General features: G+C 43.5%; 1 protein-coding gene across 1 annotated transcript; it reads right to left on the bottom strand.

Annotated features, from left to right (window-relative positions):
• Positions 1–254: 254 nt before the first annotated feature.
• cdh15 (cadherin 15, type 1, M-cadherin (myotubule)) lies at positions 255–21,605 on the bottom strand. The gene is made up of 14 exons (XM_063188705.1): positions 21,336–21,605; positions 10,917–11,093; positions 10,156–10,311; positions 9,818–9,962; positions 9,368–9,546; positions 8,668–8,796; positions 7,599–7,784; positions 6,776–7,017; positions 5,919–6,061; positions 4,388–4,609; positions 3,773–4,012; positions 3,097–3,242; positions 2,484–2,681; positions 255–1,749 (listed from the first exon to the last, which is right to left on the bottom strand). Exons 1-14 carry the CDS (start codon positions 21,387–21,389, stop codon positions 1,549–1,551), a joined length of 2,418 nt encoding a protein of 805 aa, XP_063044775.1. The 5' UTR covers positions 21,390–21,605; the 3' UTR covers positions 255–1,548.
• Positions 21,606–23,731: the final 2,126 nt, after the last annotated feature.

Here is a 23,731-nt window from a genome sequence, read left to right as displayed (position 1 = left end):
GTGCTCTCCCCCATCCTCCTCCTTGACTGAGGTACCCTGAGCATGGTACCATTCCGCCTCACTGCTCCCTAGGGGCGCCATTGAGGGCTGCCCCCTTGCACGGGTGATGCATAAATGCAATTTTGTTGTGTGCAGTGGGCAGTGTTCACTAGTGTGCTGTGGAGTGCTGTGTCACAATGACAATGGGAGTAGGAGTTTCCCAATGGGCTTTCACGCTTTCGCTTCACTTTCACAAACAGTTGAGTAGCACCATGTACCATTTTTATTTGAACAACTTTAATCTCATGAATGAAATAAATAGCACATTACAAAAAAATAACAAACTCACACAGAACATAAATTTTTTTCTCTGTTTTTAAAAGTCGGCAGTAAAAGTATAAAAAAGAAAAAAAAGTTATACATCAATATCATTTTACTGAGAATACAATGAGTTATTATGCATAATGCTGGACAGGTCAAAAGCGAAATACTGGTTTAAAAACATACATGTTTACATGTGACCGCTATTTTATTTATTTTTATTTTGACCAATTGGCTAAACTCTGCAAGACCTGTGACCCTTACAGAATTGGCCTAAACAGAGAAATACAAAATAATCTTCATATCGCCACGTTTAACATTTATTTACATATATATAAGATAGACAAGTACCACAAAAAAACAAATGTGTCAGGTATGTGATGTGCCTCAAGTGTGTCTTAGCCATAACTTGTTCAATGGCTTACACAGGGAATTGCGCATATTATTCGTACAGTATATGCCATTCACCAAAAGTCAGTCAGACGCCATGTTCTGCATTTGATATCTATATTCCACATCTCATGTAATCCCATATCCCTCTACATTCATATCTGTGGATATTACTTGCCTATTACCAGATTCAGCCTTCACAGGTGCTCCTCTGACAATTTGTCCTTTTCAGTTCAGTTGACAAAACCTTTTTTTGCTTCATGCTGAGATACCAGACGGAAAACCAATGAGACAATCTCTTGTGTTTTCTTTTTTTCACTTTGAATCTCTCTCTCTCTCTCTCTCTCTCTCTCTCTCTCTCTCTCTCTCTCTCTCTCTCTCTGTCCACCAAAGGCTAATATCATTCACCTTTTGGCCAAATATGGCCAGGCCATGATGTGGTGTAGCAACTAGGGCAGAAGTCCCAATATTGCGGCGAAGAGCTCATTAATTCATTGAAATATAGGTCAAGGTGGACAAGGAGGTCATGTGTATTTTGTGTGACCTGACAGCACTGTCTACTGCCATGCAAACACCACCTGTGCAGATTTCAGTCAAAAGAAATGAAAATGAAAAGGCCAGTTGGTGTGTGTGTGTGTTCGTTCTCACATGCGTCATGTGTGTGTTTGTGTGTGTGTTTGCACCCGTGTGTGCGTGCATGTGATTGTGTCTTGTGGTTTTTTTCTGAAGTTTGCATATGTGATTGTGTCTTGTGGTTTTTTTCTGAAGTTTGCATACTAATGGACCGACACGGTGGCGCCCCTCTGCATGGCTGGCATTGCTGTGCTGGGTTGGTTGTTCTCTGTAGGCTGGAGCTCATTACCGGGGATCGTACATGTTGGCCAGCTTCTTGAAGCGCGGGCCCCAGTCGTTGAGGTAGTCGTAGTCTTGGTCTGCGTCCGAGCCGGTGGAGGCCAGGGTGCTCAGGCTGCCTGCCAGGGATCCATCCCCCTCGTAGTCATAGATGAGGGCGGTGTCATAGGGCGGCACATTGGGGTCATGGTCCGCAGCCTCCAGACCCTGGGAGAGACACACAGGCAGACAAGACAGTCAGACAGTGTGGAAGTTTGGCAGTGTGTCATGTGTTTTTGAAATTTCAACTCGACGTGAACTCCCTCCCTCTGGCCTTTTCAAGGTTATGACATGAGCGAGCATCTGTGGAAAAGTCTGCAAAGCAGTAAATGTTTTGTTGTGGAGATACAGTATGTTGCATACCAGTGCACCTTATGTAATTATGTTTCAATTGTATTTATTCTTTTCAAGATGACATTTTATTGCTCAAGTTTACTATCAAGTTCTCCTGAATCATTTAAAACAAATATAGGCCTACATATTTGCAAATTCCATTCAGCAACTAATTAAAAGCACTGTTTACTTTATTGTTTTGACCATATTTATGTTTTACTTCATCAAAACAGCATGGCAGCAGTCCATTACCAATAACCGACTAAATAAATGTAAAACTCACAATTCATGAATAATTGCAATTAATTTCAATAGCTAGCAAGTAACATAAAAGTAACACAGACCATGTTTATATAACATATTTCATCATCTCTAGTTCTGAAAAGAATGAAAGCTTTATACTTTATGAGTGCCATCATTAACCTCCCAGAACATGACAACCCAAATCCCAACATCACACAGAGGAGCTGACGCAAGTGTCAAACAATCAGACGGGGTTTCAGATGTTACAGACACACCAGCGAGACAAGAAGAGAGAGTGATGTGATGGAGCAACAAGGCTGGCTTACATCATTGATGAAGTCCTCGATGTCAGTGGGATCGGCTGGCGGCCTCCGAGGATACGTGGGCGAGGGCAGGTTGTGTGGGGCGTCTTTCCGGAGCGGCTGCCTCCCCCTCGGCATGCCAGGCACTGGAGTACCGTAGGGCGACGGGGACGGGACGACGACATCACTGGGGTTCCTCAGGAGGTCAATATTGAACACGTTCTGGAGAAAATATGACAAAAGAAATGACAAACCAAGGCGTTAGGGGGAATGATGTACAGAATTGAGTATGCTTGTGAAAGATGTTGATTCTCTGTTATAGTGCATATTTGGTTTATTCATGTTTAATGAAACACATGTAGTAACACTGCACTTTACTGTTTATTACTGAAATGAAATATAAATAAAATAAGAATATAAACAAAACAAAACAAAATAAATATAAATAATGTATAATATAAATAAAAGTATAAACTTAAACTAAAAATAAATATAAATGAAATGAAATATTTATACAATATTATTCATCTTGTTTATTCATCAAATGTATTATTGGATCTCTAAAATTGGACAGCACAGTCCAGCCACTAGAGGTTGTATGTTAGCTTTTGAAGACTCCATACTCATATCCTCTTACCTCATCCTCCTCTCCTCCGCCCTGCTCGTCATAATTGAGGACGTTGTCGCGGATGTCATCATCCGACACCCCCACCAGGAGGCCCCCTCCTTTCTTCATCTGGTGCCTCTTGCATGCTCCCACAGCAACCGCCAGCAGCAGCAACACTAAACAGAGGACATATACAGCAGACTTTACATTACACAAATCAATTGAAAGCAACAACTATTGCCTCAATCAGCTTCCATTCCAAAGCTTGCGGGATGACACTGTGATGACAACAGAGAGAGAATTCAGTGAGGCATAATTAAGACCAATAATAAAGGATTTAGACATTGCTTACTGTATAGCTTGATATAAAAAAGCTAACCTTCTCACTTTTGTCCCTTAAAATTAAATGTCATGAAACAGCAGTAGGTGTGTGAGGGACTATTCAATTGTAGGGTGCAAACATCCTAAAACACTTTTTGCAGGTGCCAGACAAAAGTGTCAGATAGTTGAAGGTCTGCACACCGTGAATAAGCTAAAAAAAACTTTATTATTTAAAAAGCAACCTTTCGCTCACCCTGGATCTTCATCAGATGCCTGATGAAGATCCAGGGTGATCAAAATGGACTATTCTATTGTCTCTTTCCCTGAGTGAAATAAATGACTCATTAGTAAATATTCACCAGCACTCATTTTTTCTTCTACTCACCAAAGAAGAGGGCAAGGCAGCTCATGATGACAATGAGGGCGATGAAGCTGATGCCCATGCGGCTGGCGAAGACGGTGGCAGAGATGGCTTTGCACTCGCTGTCCGCATCGCACTGGCACACGGTGATGTTGATGAAGGCCATGGAGCTGAGCACGGGGGAGCCCGAGTCGGACACCATTATGGGGAAGTAGAAGTCCTCAACCTCCACGTCTCCCAGGTGCTCCAGAAACGCATGGGTCCCTGGAAACAGGAACGGCTCTTAGAGATACACCTTTCGCAACGTATTAAATGAATATACTTTTGCAGGCACCTTTCTTAATGATTATGAAACACCATATGAAGCTTTTAATTAGGTCTACAGAAAGCAATGGCCATGATTTGCAATTGGGACATGCTTACTGAAAATGAGGTCACAGTGTCCTAGTTTACTCAATAAATGGGTGACTGCATTTTTGTCTAATGGTATTTACAAGTTCCTAAAATGCTGTCATAACACAAAGAGGGACTACGGTATTTCTATCTGTGTGAAAAATATGTTGTGTGAAAAATAAATGTTTTTCATAGTCTCAATAAAAGACCTAAGCTTGGCATGGTTGTGACTGTAGCAAGTCCTACCATTCATCCGAGTGATTGTCCAGTTGGGCATGACCATTGGCAATTCAAAGATGAAAGGCATAGACTGTGGGGGCATATCTTCGTCCGTAGCGCTTAACATCACCCCTACTGGCACCCGGTTGCTGCACACAATGGCGCTCAGAGGGAAGAGCTCAGGAGGGTAGTCATTTGTCTCAATAAGCGATATCTCCAGAGTACCAGCAGTGGAGATGCCTTCAGTATCTACAGAGGGAAAGGAGAAAAGTCAAGTTAAAGCGATGGTTCGGAGTAGAATCACCCTAATGCCATTTGAACCGTGACACCCATCCACCTTTACACCCGAAGTGTTTTCTGCCGCAGGCTTACATCAACAGAGTTGCCGTGTTATTCGATGTTTATTCCGGTTAGCTTGACTCAAGCGCATATGGATACTGGGCACCGTCTCCAAACTTTCCCCACAAAAATAACATGTCATGACACCAAACTTCTGCAGTAGCACAAATATGGTCTGTACTCACGAAACGAAGCATTTGGAAGTTTGGAAATAGTCCAGGAGTTTATTATTATCAACACAAGCCGAATAGCTTCTCTGCTGCTAAAGCTGCGCCAACGTTACTTCCGTCATCTAAGACAAGCATGTAAGAGTCCTCAACGAAGCTCATAATATGCACAATGAAAAGTGAATTCAGCATCAGTATTGATAACGAAAATCCTTGTCTAATTGATAGTAGGTAAGATTTGAAATATCTTTTAAGTATTGCCTTGAAAATATAAGCCTTAATCACAATTCAGTGAAAACTTTTTTAACACTCTCGTCTGGAAGTTTGTTGAAGACTTTTACGGGCTTGTCTCATATGACGGAAGTAACGTTGGCACAGCTTTAGCAGCAGAGAAGCTATTCAGCTTGTGTTGATAATACTAAACTCCTGGACTATTTCCAAACTTCCAAATGCTTCGTTTCGTGAGTACAGACCATATTTGTGCTACTGCAGAAGTTTGGTGTAATGACATGTTATTTTTGTGGGGAAAGTTTGGAGACGGTGCCCAGTATCCATATGCGCTTGAGTCAAGCTAACCGGAATAAACATCGAATAACACGGCAACTCTGTTGATGTAAGTCTGCGGCAGAAAACACTTCGGGTGTAAAGGTGGATGGGTGTCACGGTTCAAATGGCATTAGGGTGATTCTACTCCGAACCATCGCTTTAAGTTTGTTTACAAAGACATCAGTAGCCCCTTAATGCACGCCGTACCTCCTGAGGCACGCTGTAATAGACATTGAAAGTTAACTATTATAGTACTACACTACTGTGACAGTGCACAGTGCCTTTAGTAATACATCACGACTTGGTCATTGCCATACTGGTAACAGCTAATTTATAATACCGTGTCTTAAGGGGTTAATGCAAAAGGATTTCCCTAAAGTCCAAACCATAATGATTAATGAACAATAACAACAATAATGTTTGAGATAGCTATAATGAAAAATAGATATGAATATTATTGTTGTTGTTGTTATTCTTGATGATGATGGTGAGGCCTGAAGACTCACCGGCGTCAGACACTTCAATCATGGCGCGGTATACATTGTTCTGCACGTGTGGAGAGCGGATGTTGAATGCTCGCTTGGCTGTGACTTCTCCAGTGTCTCGGTTAATGGACAGCCACTTTTCAGGGTCATAACTAATGTCAAACCTGCGGATGATGAGGTCGAAGGGTTTGAAAAACACACATAGGGGACAGACACACAAGGTTGAGTATGCAAGTCAAAATTGTTTCAGACCTTCCATATAGCTGATCAGATTTGACCTGGGGAGTATTCCAAAATGATGGTTCAGTGATAAGCCTGACTATGTTAAAGGGGTATGCCACTATTTTGGGGCTTGATACAGTTAAAATCGTTGTCTGGGGTTAAAAGAGGGAGTATGTCGCTAAGCTAGTGAAAGTCAATGGATCCGTGTAGCATTGCTACATGCTACACGGATCCATTGACTTTCACTAGCTTAGCGTCATGCTCCCCCTTTTAACTTATCTTAAAACAAGACAACGGCTTACATGAAAAATAAGACACTTTACCACCAATATAAACTCTGGCCAACGATTTTAACTATATTAAGCCCCAAAATAGTGGCATACTCCTTTAACCTTTAAACAGTGGAAAATCTACTAATGCAGTGGTTCACCACCTTAGTATTAAAAAAATATAATAGATGAATGCCCCCCATTTGCAACTGACCTCCACCTGTAGAGAACATGTTGCCAAACAATAGTAACTAATGGATCACCAGGTGTCACTTGGTAAAGAAAATATGAACTCCAAGCACTTTTATTTACTTTTAACTTTTACCCTGGTTTGCATCTACGCCACCTTTTTGGAATAACCAGATGTCAGATATACTGTACACCTACCTGAGTCTGGTGTTGTCTGGATCGTGGGCAATATTTTTGACAATAACTGATCCGGGTACAATGGACTCAGGAACGTCAACAACAATTGGGTTGACGTAGAATCGTGGAGCTTCATTCTCATTCAGAACCACAATGGTGACAGTAGCCGTGCTGGAGGGAGAGTCAAGGGAGCCTTCGAGGGGCACCAGATTGGACACGGTCAGGACCAGCTCATGCTCTTGCTTGGACTCAAAATCCAAGGGCTGCAAAAAAATCAAGGGCAGACAGAGAAGCAAAGGTTCACCAACACTATCAAGCAATTATAGGGTGGATGCATTTTATCTTGAAGAAAACAAAGCCTTGACATGTCTGACAGACCTTCAAACAGAAGATCACAGACACATGCACATTCCTGCAGAAATGACTATTTGTCATTTCAAAAATGTGTGTAAGAGGCTGTCAAGGGATGTTCTCAATAAGGACACACATTTATAGCAGGGCAGTCAGCCAACAGCTGTGATGTACATACTGAATATGGGAGAGGCTATAGGTGCTATGACTACCAGCAGATGGCAGAAGAACTCAACCAAGCAAGGTTGGTCTCCTAAAACCCTTGGATGCCTCCCTAGTGGCTATTAAACAATATTGCAACCTTGAGTTCCTCAAAACGTCTCTTCCTGGACTAAACTTGAGAGCCCCTATGCTGATGAGCACCAAGGAAAAAGGTGAAGACCCAGACGCACTCCAATTACCTCTTTGTGTTCAATACATTAAACAATTTAATTCTGAAAGAACTTTAGGTAGGGCACCATCATATGCACAGTGGAATATATCAAGCACTCACCTTTATGACAGCCAGAATGCCGTCGTTAGTCACAGGATCTGCTGTGATGGAGAAGTGTGAGTTGGGGTCCCCCTCAGTGATGTGGTACTGGACCCTCCAGTTCTTTCCACCACGCTCATCGTCATCAGTGACATTGATTCGTCCTATTGCGTCACTCACTGCATTCTCCACGGTATGGAACTTGTACTGCAGGCACAATCAGTGGACACATCTAGGTTAATCCGTATCCTTTGCGATGTCATAAAAATGTCATCATCAAAAAAAACATTACACACTGTTTATATGAACCACGCATCTTTGATAACTGTAACCAGTGGCCCAAGTATATAATTTAAAATGATATTACTACAATAGGTCGATTAAAGATTGTTTTTTTGTTGTTTTTTTTTGTTTTGTTTTTTTTACAGATTTTAAGCAACTGATAAGAACCACAAACTACCAAACCAAACATACTATACCATATCAAATTAAGTCACAATCTCCAATGCAATGCAAGCTTTTTTTACATAGACATCAGATCTGTCATAGTTGCTCCCAAGCAGAATAACTCATAACAAACAGTGCAGTGCTAATGAAAAGGACACCATTACACCTTCAAGTCAACCCCAAGCAATTGAGTGAATTTGCCAGCCTTTTTAAAATGGAAACACAAGAAGTGTTGTGATGTGTTCTTGAAGCATAACCAAAACAAGCTTTTGATTACTCGCCAAAAGAGTCAAAATGGTATCAAATTTATTTTAGACTATGTCTTTATCAGCATGTGTTAGCCAAATCGTTTGTATGTTCGGTTTTCTTTGTACAGAGCAAAACCAGAGTATATGCAACGTTTTTGAAAGCCTGCACAGAATTTTGAATAATAAATGATACAGTAGAACTGAAGCACATCATAGATTTCCCATAAAATTGTTTTACTGAACACTATTTAAATGTGAACGTAAACGCTTTGATGTTGTGTTTACAAAGTAACTCGAGTCAGGTCCCTTCTATTACACATTTACAAGCAAAGGATTCTCGTAAATGCCATTTCGGGATGGAATGTAACCGAATCCCAGGAATTCCTGTGACTCACCGTGTCAGAGGCGAACTTTGGCCCATGGTTGTTGATGTCAGTTATGTTGATGGTGGCATGGCCTGTGCTGGTCAGACCCATGCCTGACATGTCCGCCACTTGAAGGGTCAGCTTGATCGCTTTTATCTCCTGCGTCAGGGCAAGAGGACAGCCGTGAGTTACAAATGGCTAAGACGCCAAGTCATCCTCTTTATCAGTGTTGAACTTGCTCATTGCATATGCATTTATTGTAATGCCATTCAGTAGGATTGTACGGTATTTTCAGTATGACATTATTAAAGTGCTTCCAGGGGTGGGGAACTCTTTTCATTCAAAGGGCCACTTCAAATTCCTCCAAGGGCCGTAAAAGTCCTCCAAGGGCCATACTATGAACATTAACCAAGATTTTCCCCCTGCACTTTAGGCCTGTATTGAAGGCATCCACCTTTAAAACAGACCTCACCTTCTCCAGGTCCCCTGAATATAGCTTAATTGAATGAGGGCTGGATAAAATTGCCTCAAGGGCCATAACTGGCCCTCAAGTCATAGGTTCCCCACCCCTGACTTAAAGCATCAACATAGTAGGTTCATTTAAACAATACATACTGTACTATACAGCAGTCTTGTATGCTGTAAAATATTTGTTGGATGGCTTTCTCATTATTAATAGAACTACTGTAGTGACTGTTCACATGACCCAAAGTGAAAGAATCAAGCCCACCTCTATGTCGATCCCCTCAAGTGTGTAAATCTCTCCTGTTGCCTCCCTGATGCCAAACATATTCTTATCAGCTTTGTTCGCTGGAACAGTTTCCTGGTTGACAATGGAGTAGGACAGCATGCCATTGTCCGTCATGGGGTCATCTTTATCCTCTGCAGTCACACGCATCACAGAGGTACCTAAGGGAAGACAGGTATTCAGTATTTATGACATTTGATACACTCTCAGACTTGTCTTACTAAGGTTCATAAGAATCCTCTAAGTTCAGTGAGCACAGAAATATAATGACTCAAAGTACCGATATCTACTCTAATTTGAGGGATATACATGATGCAATGTCTTAACATTAGTTTGGCCAAGGATGCAAAAGAATTTCAGTGCAAATGGACAAAAATCCTGCATTATATCATTTTATCATTCGCATTGTACTGTATTTGTATCATATCACACCTGGTGCTGCAAACTCAGGAACACTGGCAACAAACAATGGCTTGGTGAAGTTTGGCCTGTTGTCATTCTGATCCAGCACATAGATTTCTATGGTGGTGGGACTCTCCAGTCTCTCCCCACTTGTTGACAAGGCAAAGGCTTTCAGCTATGTGGACACACAATACCAAGACATGTTGAACACATACAACACAGCTGAGCTTTGTTATTTTTGCCAGAGACACATTAAGGAACATTCAGAGAGATCTTCAATGCATTCCTGACCAAAAACATGGGTATCCTGAGGAAATCACACATACATGTATAACAACGATCAGCAGGAGCTGCAGTGTTTCATTTACCGTAAAACTGTTGTACTTCTCTCTGTCGAGGGGCATTTTGCTCATGATCCATCCGGTATTCTCATCTATCTCGAAAAGGTCTTTGGGTTCCTGGTTGACCCCTGGTCCCTCCAGCTTGTAGATCACCTCCCCCACGGGCTTCTTGTCCGACTTGATCTGCGGAGCGAAGACACAGCATGGTAATCAGCCCTCTGGGGGCGGGTGACGTAAGTGTGCAAACTGCATTCTGGCGTGTTTTTTCGTGCGCCTAACTGCTGTCCAGGGACCGGCTTTCACACTTTCTGACGTGACCCTTAGCAAATTAAAAGCAAGAAAAACAGACGCCAGACCTCCATTTTTTAGGGGGTAAGGAAATAGGCCTGTCCTCATGTTGACCCAAGCGCAGGCCATTCATAGAAGTGTTTTTGCCTTTTCAACATGTTGACCCAGGCCCAGGCTATCCATGGAAGTGTTTTGGCCTTTTGAACACAGCGTTGCCATAGCTGGGTTAAGTAATAACCTACTGAAATAGCATATGGGCTTAACATTGTGCTAATACATGTTACTATTTAGGGTTAAACCCTTTATGATATAAATTATACACATACATATAACATGGGCCACACAATATAAGTTACACAATGAGAACAATTATACTGTAACAATACCACGCTGTTTGCTATCATAAAGGCATAAACTCTAGTATGTGACTGCAGATTTTATAGTCCTGCTTTGTCATCATGTTTGTCATCATACTTGGGTAACGGTGAATTGTCTCTCACCTGAACCAGGGACTCTGGGATAACTTTGCTGTTCTCCAGCACTCGGATGGGAGGGATGATCCAGTCCCTCTTCACTCTGGACAGGCCTGCTCTGGCCAGCGCCCCACTGGTCTGCCGCCAGGGATACAGGACAGCTGGGTTCAGGGTGTGCTGCTCTGACTGGGAGCTGGGCCAGACCTGGAGAGCCACAGGAATGGAGAGGAGAGGAGAGGAGAGGAGAGGAGAGGAGAGGAGGGGGAGAGGAGAGAAGTGGAGAGGGGAGGAGAGGAGAGGAGAGAGGAGAGGAGAGGAGAGGAGAGGAGTGGAGAGGAGAGGAGAGGAGAGGAGAGGAGAGGAGATGAGAGGAGAGGAGAGGAGGGATAGAGGAGAGGAGCGGAGAGGAGAGGAGAGGAGACGAAGAGAAGAGGAGAGGGAGAGGAGCAGAGAGGAGATAGAGATAGAGATAGAGATAGAGATAGAGATAGAGATAGAAAGGAGAGAACAAAAGAGGAGTGAAGAGGAATGGGGAGGAGAGGAGAGAGGACATTATCATCCTGTAGCTGACCAGACCTACTGTACGCTGTATGCCTCATATAAACCCTCCAAATTGCAAGTTCCAATTGCTAGTTTCCATTCAGATGTGTTCTGCTGAAAGGGGGCACTACATTTAATTACCCTGTATTATCATTATGGTGCTTACATTTAATTTTTAAAAAAAAATCAATTTCATCATATGTCATTTTTGGAGCACACTGATTATTTTGCAGCTACAACATGCTTCGTTTTACAATTGTTCTCCAGTAGGCCTACATGTGATGAAAACAAGTATATAACAAGGATTTTAATCTACTGTATTCCACTGGTATTTCTACATAACAAATTCATCTATACTCTGATTTATATTCAGACAATCAATCGCTACTTGTAGAACTGTTCATTTGTAAAACAAATGGTCAGTATTTTAAATTTGATGTAGTTGCTTAACCCAAGATGATATGATATGAAACTAGCCATTTAAATCAGTAGCACAGTAATATACATTCTGGATGCTTCTCGGGTGGAATTTTGTTGTTGGCTGCTAATATTAGGCTCCAACACGAATGCTGCTGGGGGTTAGAGAGGCGAGCAGCACCCCCCTCTGACCCCTAAACCCTAAAGGAATGGCGCTCCCTTGCCCTGCTGGTAACGGGGGAATCTACCGAGGTGGTATGCAACTCCGTGAAAGAAAAAAAGAGTCGAGTTACACGCACACACACACACACACACACACACACACACACACACACACACACACACACACACACACACACACACACACACACACACACACACACACACACACACACACACACACACACACACACACAGAAGCAGCAGCTGTCCGCTTCTCCATTTCCCACCCACACTCTGGGCTCAGAGTAACAGAGTGGCCTTTTATTTCCCACACTGCACCTGACGAAGGGGTCAGAGGTCACGAAACAAATCCGCTACTGCAACGAAATCAGGCACACTCTCACACGCGCAGACTGCGAGGCAGAGTGTGTCATCCTCACCTGTCTGTGAGGAGAATGTCCGGGACTCACGTTCCTAAGACACTTCAAAGTGGGAAGTAAACACATCCCATGGTAGAGTCACCTCATTACCCAGACTTCTGGATTTGGAACTGGTCAACTACCCCTAGCTACTACAGCTTTTACAAAACAAGGGTACATTTCTCGAAAGCGTAGTTGTTAGCAGTCGGCAACTTGGGTAGTTGTCAATGGAAAATAGCATTGGCAACAACAAAGTAGTAAACAAAGTTAGCAACTATGCTTTCGAGAAATGCACCCCAGAAAGGTATTTGTATTGGCACCACTTACTCAAAGTACAGAACAATGCTCAGATACAACCACCAAATACAATCAACTCTTTAGCACCACTAATTGTAAACAAGAACTGAGTTTTTGCCAATGTTTTGTCTGAGAGCATATATCTGAAGTTCCATGGACAGTATATGGCAGACTTTTGTCCAGTATGTGCATCTGTTTTTCCTCATATCAGATCAAGGCTCAATGTGAGGACAAGGGCAATTCAATGACCTAGGTTTTTAGCACCTCTAAATTAAGGATTGGACTGTATGGTACTGTGTTGCCTTTGTTTTCAATAAAGGCAGAGCATCAGAGAGCCACACTGATTAGTATGTCTCCTGGACAGGACAGGACTGGACAGACATGGCCTTACATCTTTCGTCCCCCTTTGAGCCTTGCTGGCACGCTGGCACGTTGGCATGGTGGCACGCCTCTGCTGAGCCGCTTCGAGAACGGCAGCCATGCAAGGGCTGAGTTTGACTTAACTAATCTTAGAGGGGGGTGACGTGGTGGTGACTCCTGCCCACCTCGGGGCGCACACCTAAAGCGTCTGACATGGGCTGGTGAGAGGAAGACAACTCAGACAAGGCAGTCGCCTAGGTTGCCAAATGTCTTGGAGGCGCCATAGTAACACCAGAAAATCCAACAGAATTAGAACATCAAGTGACTTAACACGTTGCGCTTTATGTTGACTGGTTAGTCATGGCAACTCAGGGGAGCATTTCTCGAAACCATAGTTGCTAACTACGTTAGCCACTTTGTTGTTTGCAATGCAATTTCCCATTGACAACTACTACCCAAGTTGCTAACTGGCTAACAACAACGCTTTGGAGAAACACAGCCCAGTACAGTATGTTGGTACTAGATCAGCTGTGCTCGATCAGATGTATGATTCATGCTATGCTTACAGATGTCAATTTCAAAATGCACAAAAAGGAAAGAGGCTGCTCGCCTATAGGGCAACAAATTGACTAGAACCGGCCCTTGGAAGGCTGACATACAGGGCAGCCCCAAGCATCTCTGGAGCATGGCACACAGAAGGGGCACTCTAATCAGCCTTCAGTGGTCACACAAGGGTGTGTGCCTGCCACCATACTATATGTGTCCATCACATCATTGCACAGGGTGCTGGAATAGGCTACCTGCCAGGCATTGCTGCCTGACACACCTCCAGCAGTGCCTTTAAAAAGACTGACTGGAATGCAGATGGTTTCAGATGTACTGTAGGAATATGTAGTCACACTTGCAGATACGTAGAGGCACCCTACTACACTTAAACAAGTATTTTTTTACTTGTTGATTTGGGCGGTGGTGGCTCAGGTGGTATACAAGCAGTTTGGCAACCAGAAGGTTGCAGGTTCAAGCTCCACTCTGCCTGACCCCTTCGATGTGTCCTTGAGCAAGATACTTCACTCCAAGTTGCTCCTGGTGGCAGGGTGGTACCTTGTGTGAGTGCCACTGCCATCGGTGTGTGAATGTGAGTGTAAATGGGTGAATGTGAGGTATACAATGTAAAGTGCAATGAGTGCTCGAAGGAGAGGAAAGGCGCTAGATAAATGCAGTTTATTTACCATTTTTTGCAGAAGAACTATTGCTATCATTATGCTACCATACATTGAAAAATATGCAAAAGCCTGTGAAAACTATTCCATGAAAATTATTTTAAAATACCTTCGCTGGGTATTCCCACTAGTACTCATACACACATACAGTACAAGTTGATTCAAATTAACTAAGTCAATATAATACTGTACAATAAGATGACTTGCTTGACTTGAATCAAATGTTTTACAGTGTAGTTTATGGGCTTTGAAATTGGGCTAATGGTATGGTCTTTACTCTCTTTTCAGATCTTTTTCCCCAAGAAAATGAAGTTTCATGAACGGAAAGTTCATGAACGAAAAATATACACACAGTGTAAAAAAGATTTGTAATCTTACCGCTGATGTGGAGCTGTCAGCAGCACAAATTAGGTTACCCTGCTCTGGCCCTTGGGTGGTACAGAATCTGCTAAAGTCATTAGCGGTCTACTGGTGGCCCTCTTCATTATCAATTAGCCTCTGTAACACACACAGGCCTGAAGACAAGACACACACTCCCTAGTCTTACCTATATAATGTAGCCTACAGGTATCATGTAGACCACACCAATAAAGGGACGCTCCACTAGATTTTAATGATTCAGTTGTTAACCCTTAGCGCAGAGCCTATGTTATAACCGTACTGTCACCAAAATTGTAATGGATATGTCTTAATCTGTAACTTAAGGCTCTCTGTCATGTCATAGCTATGTTGTTATGATGTAGTTGAGCATTTTCAGCAAATAGTGAATTGGCCCGCCGGCGCCCCCATCTGCAGTAAGAGGCTACACTAATATAGGGTGACCAGATTTTTGTAGTCTGAGACCGGTACACTTTGTGCGATTTAGAAAGGACAATATTTGGAGGGCGGGTCTGGGGGCCCAGGTCTGGGTCTGGGGGCCCAAGAAAAATTGTATTTTTTTACATGCAATTTCCTGCATTCTAATCAATTTTAGGGGGAGGAATGACAAATCGCAACTGACTCCTTCAGACGTTCTATACCGCGCTGGCTGCTATTAATTGTGGCAGGTAAATATGTAATCTTTTCCATATATTTACCCTGATAGACATGTAGCGCAATAGCGGGTGGCCAAAACCGGGACATATTTGTGTCCCGACAGAGTTTGCTCGGGACCTGGAACACACAACTCCAAACCGGGACTGTCCCGGTTAAACCGGGACGCTAATAGCTAACAGTTAGGAAATCAGAGGCACAGTGTATGACACTGTCTTTCACCCCTGCTCTACTGTACACTGTTGAAATTCCTTGACGTTTAGACGAAGACCCTAATTAGCTGAATGTCCATACCGAAATGCATCTCTCTCGAACGCAATCAGCATGTTTGATCGCTTCAAAGACTGCACTCTGAACTTCGGCTGATTGGGTTTATTTCTGTGTGCGAGCAGCCTTGGTTACAGACTATAGGACGAGGTCAGATGTAAACATCTTGTTGGGCCGCACTCAAGCCTCCATCATCACCCTATCAAAGCCTGGTGAGTATGGAGGGGGTCACGGTTGGTCTCTTGGGCATGTCTCGGTGTAATTGACTGTCTGGCCCTTCAGAAGTCCTTAGAGATGCTTAGTAGACCCGAGGTATTAGTAAGAGAGAGGGAATAAACAGGACTGTTTCCATAAGGAAGTGCTAATCTCACAGCGGGCTTGAAATACGCCAGTGTCTGTCTGACCCACATACACACCGGCTATGACATGACAGCCAGCCAATGCCTTTGGCCACTTCTCCGTTTCACTTTCACACACTATGTGTGTGTGTGTGTGTGTGTGTGTGTGTGTGTGTGTGTATGTGTGTGTGTGTGTGTGTGTGTGTGTGTGTGTGTGTGTGTGTGTGTGTGTGTGTGTGTGTGTGTGTGTGTGTGTGTGTGTGTGTGTGTGTGTGTGTGTGTGTGTGTGTGCGTGTGCTTGTGCGTGTGTGTGCATGCACGCATGCGTGTGTGCGTGCATGCTAGTGACCAGAAACATCTGTCGGTATACCATAGTCTTAAACAGCCCTGGCATGACACTGTATCTTCTCAATGAAAGCCTATATAGCAAGTGAAACTCACTCCTCCAGGCCACTCTACCCCTTGCCTACTGAAGTATGCTGCAAACTATGCAGCTACATTTTGGAGCTGATTTCCAAGGTCACTTGATGGAAGATGGTAGAATTCTTCTCTAACTCTCAATTTTAAAAAGTAAAATCAGGAATGCTGATTAAATAAGTTAGATATGATGAATATGATGAAGGAGGGCTGTCAGCACACTGAATATGCTCCAAAATGTATTCAATCACAATAAAAAAAATTCTTACATTTTGACCATCAGATTTTTGTCCGGCATAATACAGTTGGCATGACAAGAACTTAATACATAATGGTGATGCGCTTGAATGTGACCATATATAACCACTAAGACCTCATAAGTCTTCCTTAACCACCATGACCAACTGCCCAACTGCGACCATTAACAATTATGCTGACATGATTTCCTGCTTGGGAAAGTTCTTTGGAATTTGGACGGGAACGAGGGGCTTTGGGAATGATCTACACCACTCTGGTTTCAGCCCTCATGCCACCCATTTGTCCTCCCCGTCTCCCGTCTGCCCAAGCGACTTTTACCAAGGAAGCACATTCCTACCACGCCAAAGGCACAGGGCTAGGCACAGCTGCTCCTGAACAGGAGGGTGCTAGGCCTGGTTGGTGTGGATAGGAGCACTAATGCCACCTAATATGTTCATTTGTGTGTGTGCCGGTGTTCTGCGAAGTCAAGATGGGTTGTGCTAACATTAGCTTGATAACATAGCCTTAACCCAAACTGATATTAATTAATTAACTATTTACTTAAATACCTTCCCATTTTTTAAACTCTTAATACGTTTGTACATATGCACTTGTACAGAACATTTTTAAACAGGATATGAGCCATTTCACTCAACAATTTTTTTTGTATAGCTTGGAGAGGAAAGGAAATGGGGAAAGCCTTTCGGCCTGTGCCATTTAAAGCTTACAGAGCACCCCAAACCTAAGCCTAATACTAAAGGAGTCTTATTCTAGCACTTTGTACTGGATTGGTATCTCCGTTTGGTATCGAAAGAACACCAACATAGTTAGTTATGAGCACTATGGGTTGTTGTGATGGACTTGTATTGACTTTTGAATGCATGCTGCAGTTGTAGCAATCTTCCACACAGGTTGCTGTGGGTGGTCTCTGTCAGGGGTGGGGGTCTTAACGTTGAAGGGGTTGGTTGCCAAAGTGATTTCCTTTGGAAGGGCAAGAGGGCATTGGTAAGGCGCCCGACACTCTACTGTGTGGGACAGTATGGAGATTTGCCAGCGTAACGTGACACACCTACATCGTTTCATCGTGAGCACATTGCATTGCAATTGCATTTGGTTAACCCGTTGGTGAGCTATGGCTGAGGAGGAACCATCGGTATAGGCTTTGGGGGAAGGGAAATGACTCTTGCTCCCACCACACAGGTGTCCATATCCTCTAACTAGGCTCTGTCACAGACTCCCCAGAGGACATAGTCAGCATTAAAGTATCAATGTTAGCGGCCTCTCTCTCATTACTCACTCTCCGTCTCCCCCTCACCCTCTGTTTCGTTTTTTTTTCTCCTGACATTCTAGTTTGGCGTGGCCTTCCTATTCTGGGGCTGTAATACCAGCATTTCACTGGAGCAGATGCCTCTCTTTTCACTAACTGCCCACCGGGTCTAATGGGGGAGACGAGGACCATGGACCCCCAATGTTTCACGGGTGGGTAAAAAATAGCCACCATCTTCGTGGTGTGGCACTTCATTGAGTTCCATGCCTATAGGCCTATATATAGGACCCTATTCACCACCACACCCATATTCCTCAATGCCATGGGGTTCTCTTGTTTTATATGATGTAGGGTATAAATCTGTTAACTCCCACTCTTAATTAAATTGGCGTCAGTTGATAGAGGGGTGACTGTGAGAGTAATGAATTTAACGCTTCCGCTGCAAAATAAGAGCTGTTATGCTGATAGACAGGGTATAAATGGGAGATGATGAGGAAAGTATGGTATCATATCTGTAAACTGTATCTATTTCTAGAGAACTATTTAATGTTGAGAACAAGACAAGATAAGTCTCAAATGTCCTAACCCTAACCCTAACCCTAACTGTCCATATTGACTAACTCTTCATGATTTGAACAAATATTACAGGTCAACATACTTAAAATGTCTATTCCAGACAGAACCATTCTTGAAAGAAATCATTCTTGATTAAAATAAGTCCCCACTGTCATGGTTCTTCAGGGTTGAGTTATGACAGCATCTCAATTTATGAGGCTGAATAATTATCATGAGAAAAAGGAAATCTCAAGTGCAACGGCTGTAGGCCTAAGTCTGGACACAAGGCTGTGTTTGTTTTTAATCAGGGGCCAATGCAAAACAACAGAGGATGTAGCAGCACTGTAGACTCCTGTGTGTGTGACTCAGCCCCTGTATGCTCTCCAACAGCTGGCCCGAGCTGACTGATTGTTTCCAGTGAGCGTGAGCTCTGCAGTGGGCGTTTTACAGGCTGATTTGTCCTCAATTTCATGGTCGGACAGACGCTGGACTCCCCTTTTCCGCTGCCGGGATTAGGCTGTGGGACAAATGGCATTGAACACGCATTTGCGAACAGCTGCTCCCGACCAAAAAACAGCCTCCCCCTCGCTCGGGAAGCCAGCGGAATAGAATGGGCCTGTTTCTCGAAACCAAACTTTTTTTTCCCTCCTCGCATCAATGGGAGGATATTCCCATGGAAGGCCCAAATCTCCTCTCGGACCAAAGGATTTAAGGAGTAATAGTCCCAGCAACCTTTGCGAACAGGCTCCCCTCTCTCTCTTTCCTGAGTCCTGAGAAATGTGTCGTGCAACACCTCTGGCATTTTGAAGGGGGGAATTTTAGCGGCCCCCGAGGTGCCTTGCACGGCTGGAATAGTTTGCTTGATATCCATAACAAGAGCCGTAACGTTCCCTACCCAAGATCAAAGGAAACCTGCCCTGTGGTCCGGCACGCCTCAGAGAATCAGGCAGGGAGCCCAAGGGGATAAAATGAAATTAAGTGAGATGGCACCCAAATCTGTTGAGTCACTGGGATTAGTCTGTGTGTGTGTCTGTGTGTGTGCGTGCGTGCGTGCGTGCGTGCGTGCGTGCGTGCGTGCGTGCGTGCGTGCGTGCGTGCGTGTGTGCGTGCGTGTATTCGGGAGATGCACATGAGTGTCTGTGCCACAGGAATGGCCGGTATATTTTTGGTCAGATGACACATTGGCCTGTGCATTCCACCATTTACGTGTCACTCTTAACTCAGCAAAATGACACCACTGTGAAGACAAGATGCAACTATCTGAAACACCTGATTCATTTGTCATTGGCAACTGGTGTGAGTAACTCTTTACACTGGGGTTGCCATAACTGTCACATGGGATCCCCATAACTAACAAACAACAGTGGTTGGCATAAATATTTACACCAATGTACTTCCCCAGCTTCATAATGGTAATAATAAAGAAGTCCCGGGGGAAAACAAGCATAATGACTCACAATTCTCAGCTTACTCCTTCATTGGTAGTTGAAATGAAACTTTTTCAAAACTAGTCATGTGAAAAAGCAAAGATTAGCCTAAAGCTAAAGCTTGTAAAGCTAAAGCTTTTAAAAGTAATCCAATTAAAAAGACAATTTGCAAAAGCAAATAGCATTATAGTAACGATTTCAGCTACTACATTTTCAGATTATGTCTGTTTTTCCAGCCGACTCCTCAATGTAGCTCAATAAAACAACATATTTTGTTATAATACAAATAACAATAACTCATGTCATGGCTTCGTAGATACTCGTGCATAAAATGGTGTTAATTTATCATAACTGAACAAATTAGTAACAAATTGTGGGCAGCATTATAATCAATTGTGAGTGTTCAGTTAGTCATTTCTGGTTATGGCCAACTCAAACCACAACCGTTTCCCTCACTCGTTTAGATTTTCTTAAATATACAAAATGTCTTTTGGCTGAGAAAAATCACTTTTGGTCTTCAGTAAATAAAATTGAATGAAATAACTTAAAAATAATGCTTCAATAGCACTGTCTCAACTAATCACTGTGGTTCTCACAGGGAAGAGAAAAAAAACAAACTCGGGCTCATTATCCTGCCATGGCCAGCCTATTCATGGTTTCTCTCAGAGTGAAGGCCCACATCTTGAGCCCATGCAGCCAAGGTCCTCTTTTCATCCCCACATCTGCACTCTGTTTCGTGCATAAACACTAAGCGGAGCAGACAGAGATTTACTTCCATATTTGTGTATTTCACGGCGACTTTTCATTTGTCACCTTAAGGTCCTTCATTAGCTCTGGTGACAACCATGGCCCATGTCATCACCAGGGGGTCGTAACATGAGCCCCTAAAACATCTGCAGACTTTTCATGTCCAAAAAAATAAAGTGACTTTTAGGGTGTCATTGTACCATTTATCCCCTTTTCGACTCCTTGTTTAGACCTCTACTACGAGGCACCGTTCAACGCAACTGATGGTCTTGTTGAGTAAGCCGGTTCTTCTGTATATCCAAAATAATTAGCCCATACTAAACAAGAAATGAAAACTGATTTTTGTGGTGAGGCAAACGACTGCAACAGATGGAGCCACAGGTCAGACTGTGTAACTGCAGCCTTCACCTTTGCACCAGGAGATGAAAGCTTAGAGAGCCACCGCAAGCCTTACTAAGAGGGCTGACAGCAGACAGACTCCACACCTCTGCGACTTCCAATTCCCTAAAGTCAAAGCGGTGGTTTTGGAAAACCGAGCTGAGGTAATGGTTTGGTACATTTTTGGAGTTTTGAAATAAAGCAGACACGATTTTGAAAAACACAACAAACATGAAAAGCAAACAGCTTTCGACCTTTATCTACGCTCTACAAACATTGTAACCAGGATGAAGGCCCAGGTGGGAAGCCTTCTGCAACATAGCGACAATGCAGGCTGAATCTGAATATGAAAAAAATTCTGCTTACTTGATAAAGAGTGAGGAGGAATAGTAACTGTGCCGCCAGTAGCCGGATCTCCATGGTTGGGTTGTGCGGCCCAGGGCTGGTGTCTCTCGGAGGTCCTGGAGATGTGGCACCGGTGGGCGGTGTAGTAGAGAGGGACTGGAGCTGAGGGGAGAGAGACGTCCAGATGAAGGAAGGGGAGTGAAGGAACTTCCACGGAGCTTCCTGACGGGACGGAGCACCACAGCCAAATGTCTCGAATCTCGACCCCTTCCGTCTCCCTCTCCCTGTTCTCTCTCAGGGTATGAGTGTGTTGGAGTGTGTGTGTGTGTATGTGTGTGTGTTCTGTGTATGTGTGTATGTCGGGGGCAAATGAGTGACAGCACATGTGCAGCAGGGTTGCTTGCATGGGAGGGCTGAAATCCAAACCCCCTTACTCTCTACTCCTCTGCAACAACCCCCCAACCCAACCCCACACAGACACACTCACACACACTCACTCACTCACTCACTCAGTCTGAACGCAGCCCACTTTTAGGTTAGGACATAGGAGGAGTTAATGGCATTAGTATTGTAGCAAAATAAGCGAAAACCATAGTAAAGTGGTGTGTAATGAGTGAGTGAGAGAGAGATAGAAGAGGGAGAGAGAGAGAGACTGAGAGAGGACCACCAGCTGGTGTGTACTGCTGAGGAAGGCAGGCCTCTGGTGAAGGTCGACGGTGCAGTGGGCAGCCAGAGACGGCCTGTCTGTCAGGAGTTGCTGCCCTCTGGACATTACCACCACCACCAGTGCTGCTACCACCACCAGCAGCGCCTTCCCTCTCTCATTCTTTCTCTCTTTCTCTCTCTCTCTCTCTCTCTCTCTCTCTCTCTCTCTCTCTCTCTCTCTCTCAATTGATTCAGATAGACAGTACATTTAATAAATGCTTAAAGAGTCAAATCTAACACTTCTAGTTGATGCTATACTCTTGGTGTTGAATTAATTAACACGACAACATTTCTCTCTCTCTCTCTCTCTCTCTCTCGAAATTGATTTTTCACAGTAAATTTAATAAACACTTAAAGGGGCACAAGGTAGGATGACATCATTTGTGCGATGCCTGTGGCATGCCTGTCTCAAAATCTACACCTTAATGAAAAAAATGCTGTTCAAATAAACTCTCTGTGAGACTGTTTTTCATCACGGAATGCCAGCAGTTGATACAAATCTGAAAACGGTATGTAAAGAGATGTTTCAAATGAAAAGTGTTTCCCACGACACTCGTTTGGTCCGATGCTGTTAAAAGTTGCATGTGGGGTTTTCTGACAGCGGACCGCGAAAGTGGTCGCGAGAGCCATCGTTCACTTATAATGACTCGCATAAGCATCGTCTGACTCGGGACCGTGATCAATTTAACTTTTAATCCTACCAGGAGTCCCTTTAAAGAGTCGAATTTGACTCTTCCAGTTTATGTTACTGTCTTAGTGTTGGATTAATTAGCACATCAACAACACTCTTAGTGTTGGATTCATTAACAACATTTAACTACTATTTTCATTTAATACTAAGAAAATAAAACGTTTATAGTTTTAGATTAAATGAATCTCTCCTTTCAAAATATCTACTATGAATGTAATCTAATAGTTCAGCTAACAAAGAGAACTTGTGAGGACCAGTATTGCATGACATTTGTGCTATGATTATGATAAACTGAGGTGGGAGATGACAAGAAATTGGACTCCGTTGACTGAAAGGATAAAGGGGGAAGCATTTCACTAAGACATTCAACAGCTGAACTCTATCCAAGGAGAAGTACATCAGTTTATTTAATCGCGGAAGAAAAAGGTTGTTTATCAAGGCTGTAGTTTGTGATGTTGAATCACAAACAGATGAAAATAGAAGTCGTTTTTATGGGGGGACTCACACACACAGACACTCACACACACACACGTGCACATGCACACACATGCATGCAAACATGTGCGGCGCCCGCTCTCACACGCGCGCGCGCACACTAACGCACGCAGGCGCACACACAGACACAGACACAGACACAGACACACACACACACACACACACACACACACACACACACACACACACACACACACACACACACAAAGCCATTATCACTTCACAGTTTGTGACAGATCCAGTCGGTCCCTCCGAGCAGCAATTTAATCAGACTCCATCCCATTAGCAGTCAGCACCCTTCGAAAGGTACGAGGTAGTTTGTGTTGGCTATGTTGCGGACAAGTAGACACACACACAAGCGTACATACACATGCACGTACACACGCGCACACACGCACACACAGAGACACACACACACACACACACACACACAGAGAGACACACACACACACACACACACACACACACACACACACACCACACACACACACACACACACACACACACACACACACACACACACACA

The sequence above is a fragment of the Engraulis encrasicolus genome, chromosome 22 (genome assembly GCF_034702125.1).
Source record: "Engraulis encrasicolus isolate BLACKSEA-1 chromosome 22, IST_EnEncr_1.0, whole genome shotgun sequence".
Lineage (NCBI taxonomy): Eukaryota > Metazoa > Chordata > Actinopteri > Clupeiformes > Engraulidae > Engraulis > Engraulis encrasicolus.
The sequence above is the reverse complement of the archived record's forward strand: the minus strand, read 5'-3'. Positions and strand labels throughout refer to the sequence as shown.

Excerpts from the sequence above, each read along its gene's own strand:
- cdh15 (XM_063188705.1), bottom strand. The coding sequence starts at position 21,389 with ATGGAGATCCGGCTACTGGCGGCACAGTTACTATTCCTCCTCACTCTT. Across the intron at positions 9,963-10,155 it reads AGAAGTACAACAGTTTTACG|CTGAAAGCCTTTGCCTTGTC; the intron begins GTAAATGAAACA and ends GTGTCCACATAG. Across the intron at positions 2,682-3,096 it reads GCGGAGGAGAGGAGGATGAG|AACGTGTTCAATATTGACCT; the intron begins GTAAGAGGATAT and ends TATTTTCTCCAG.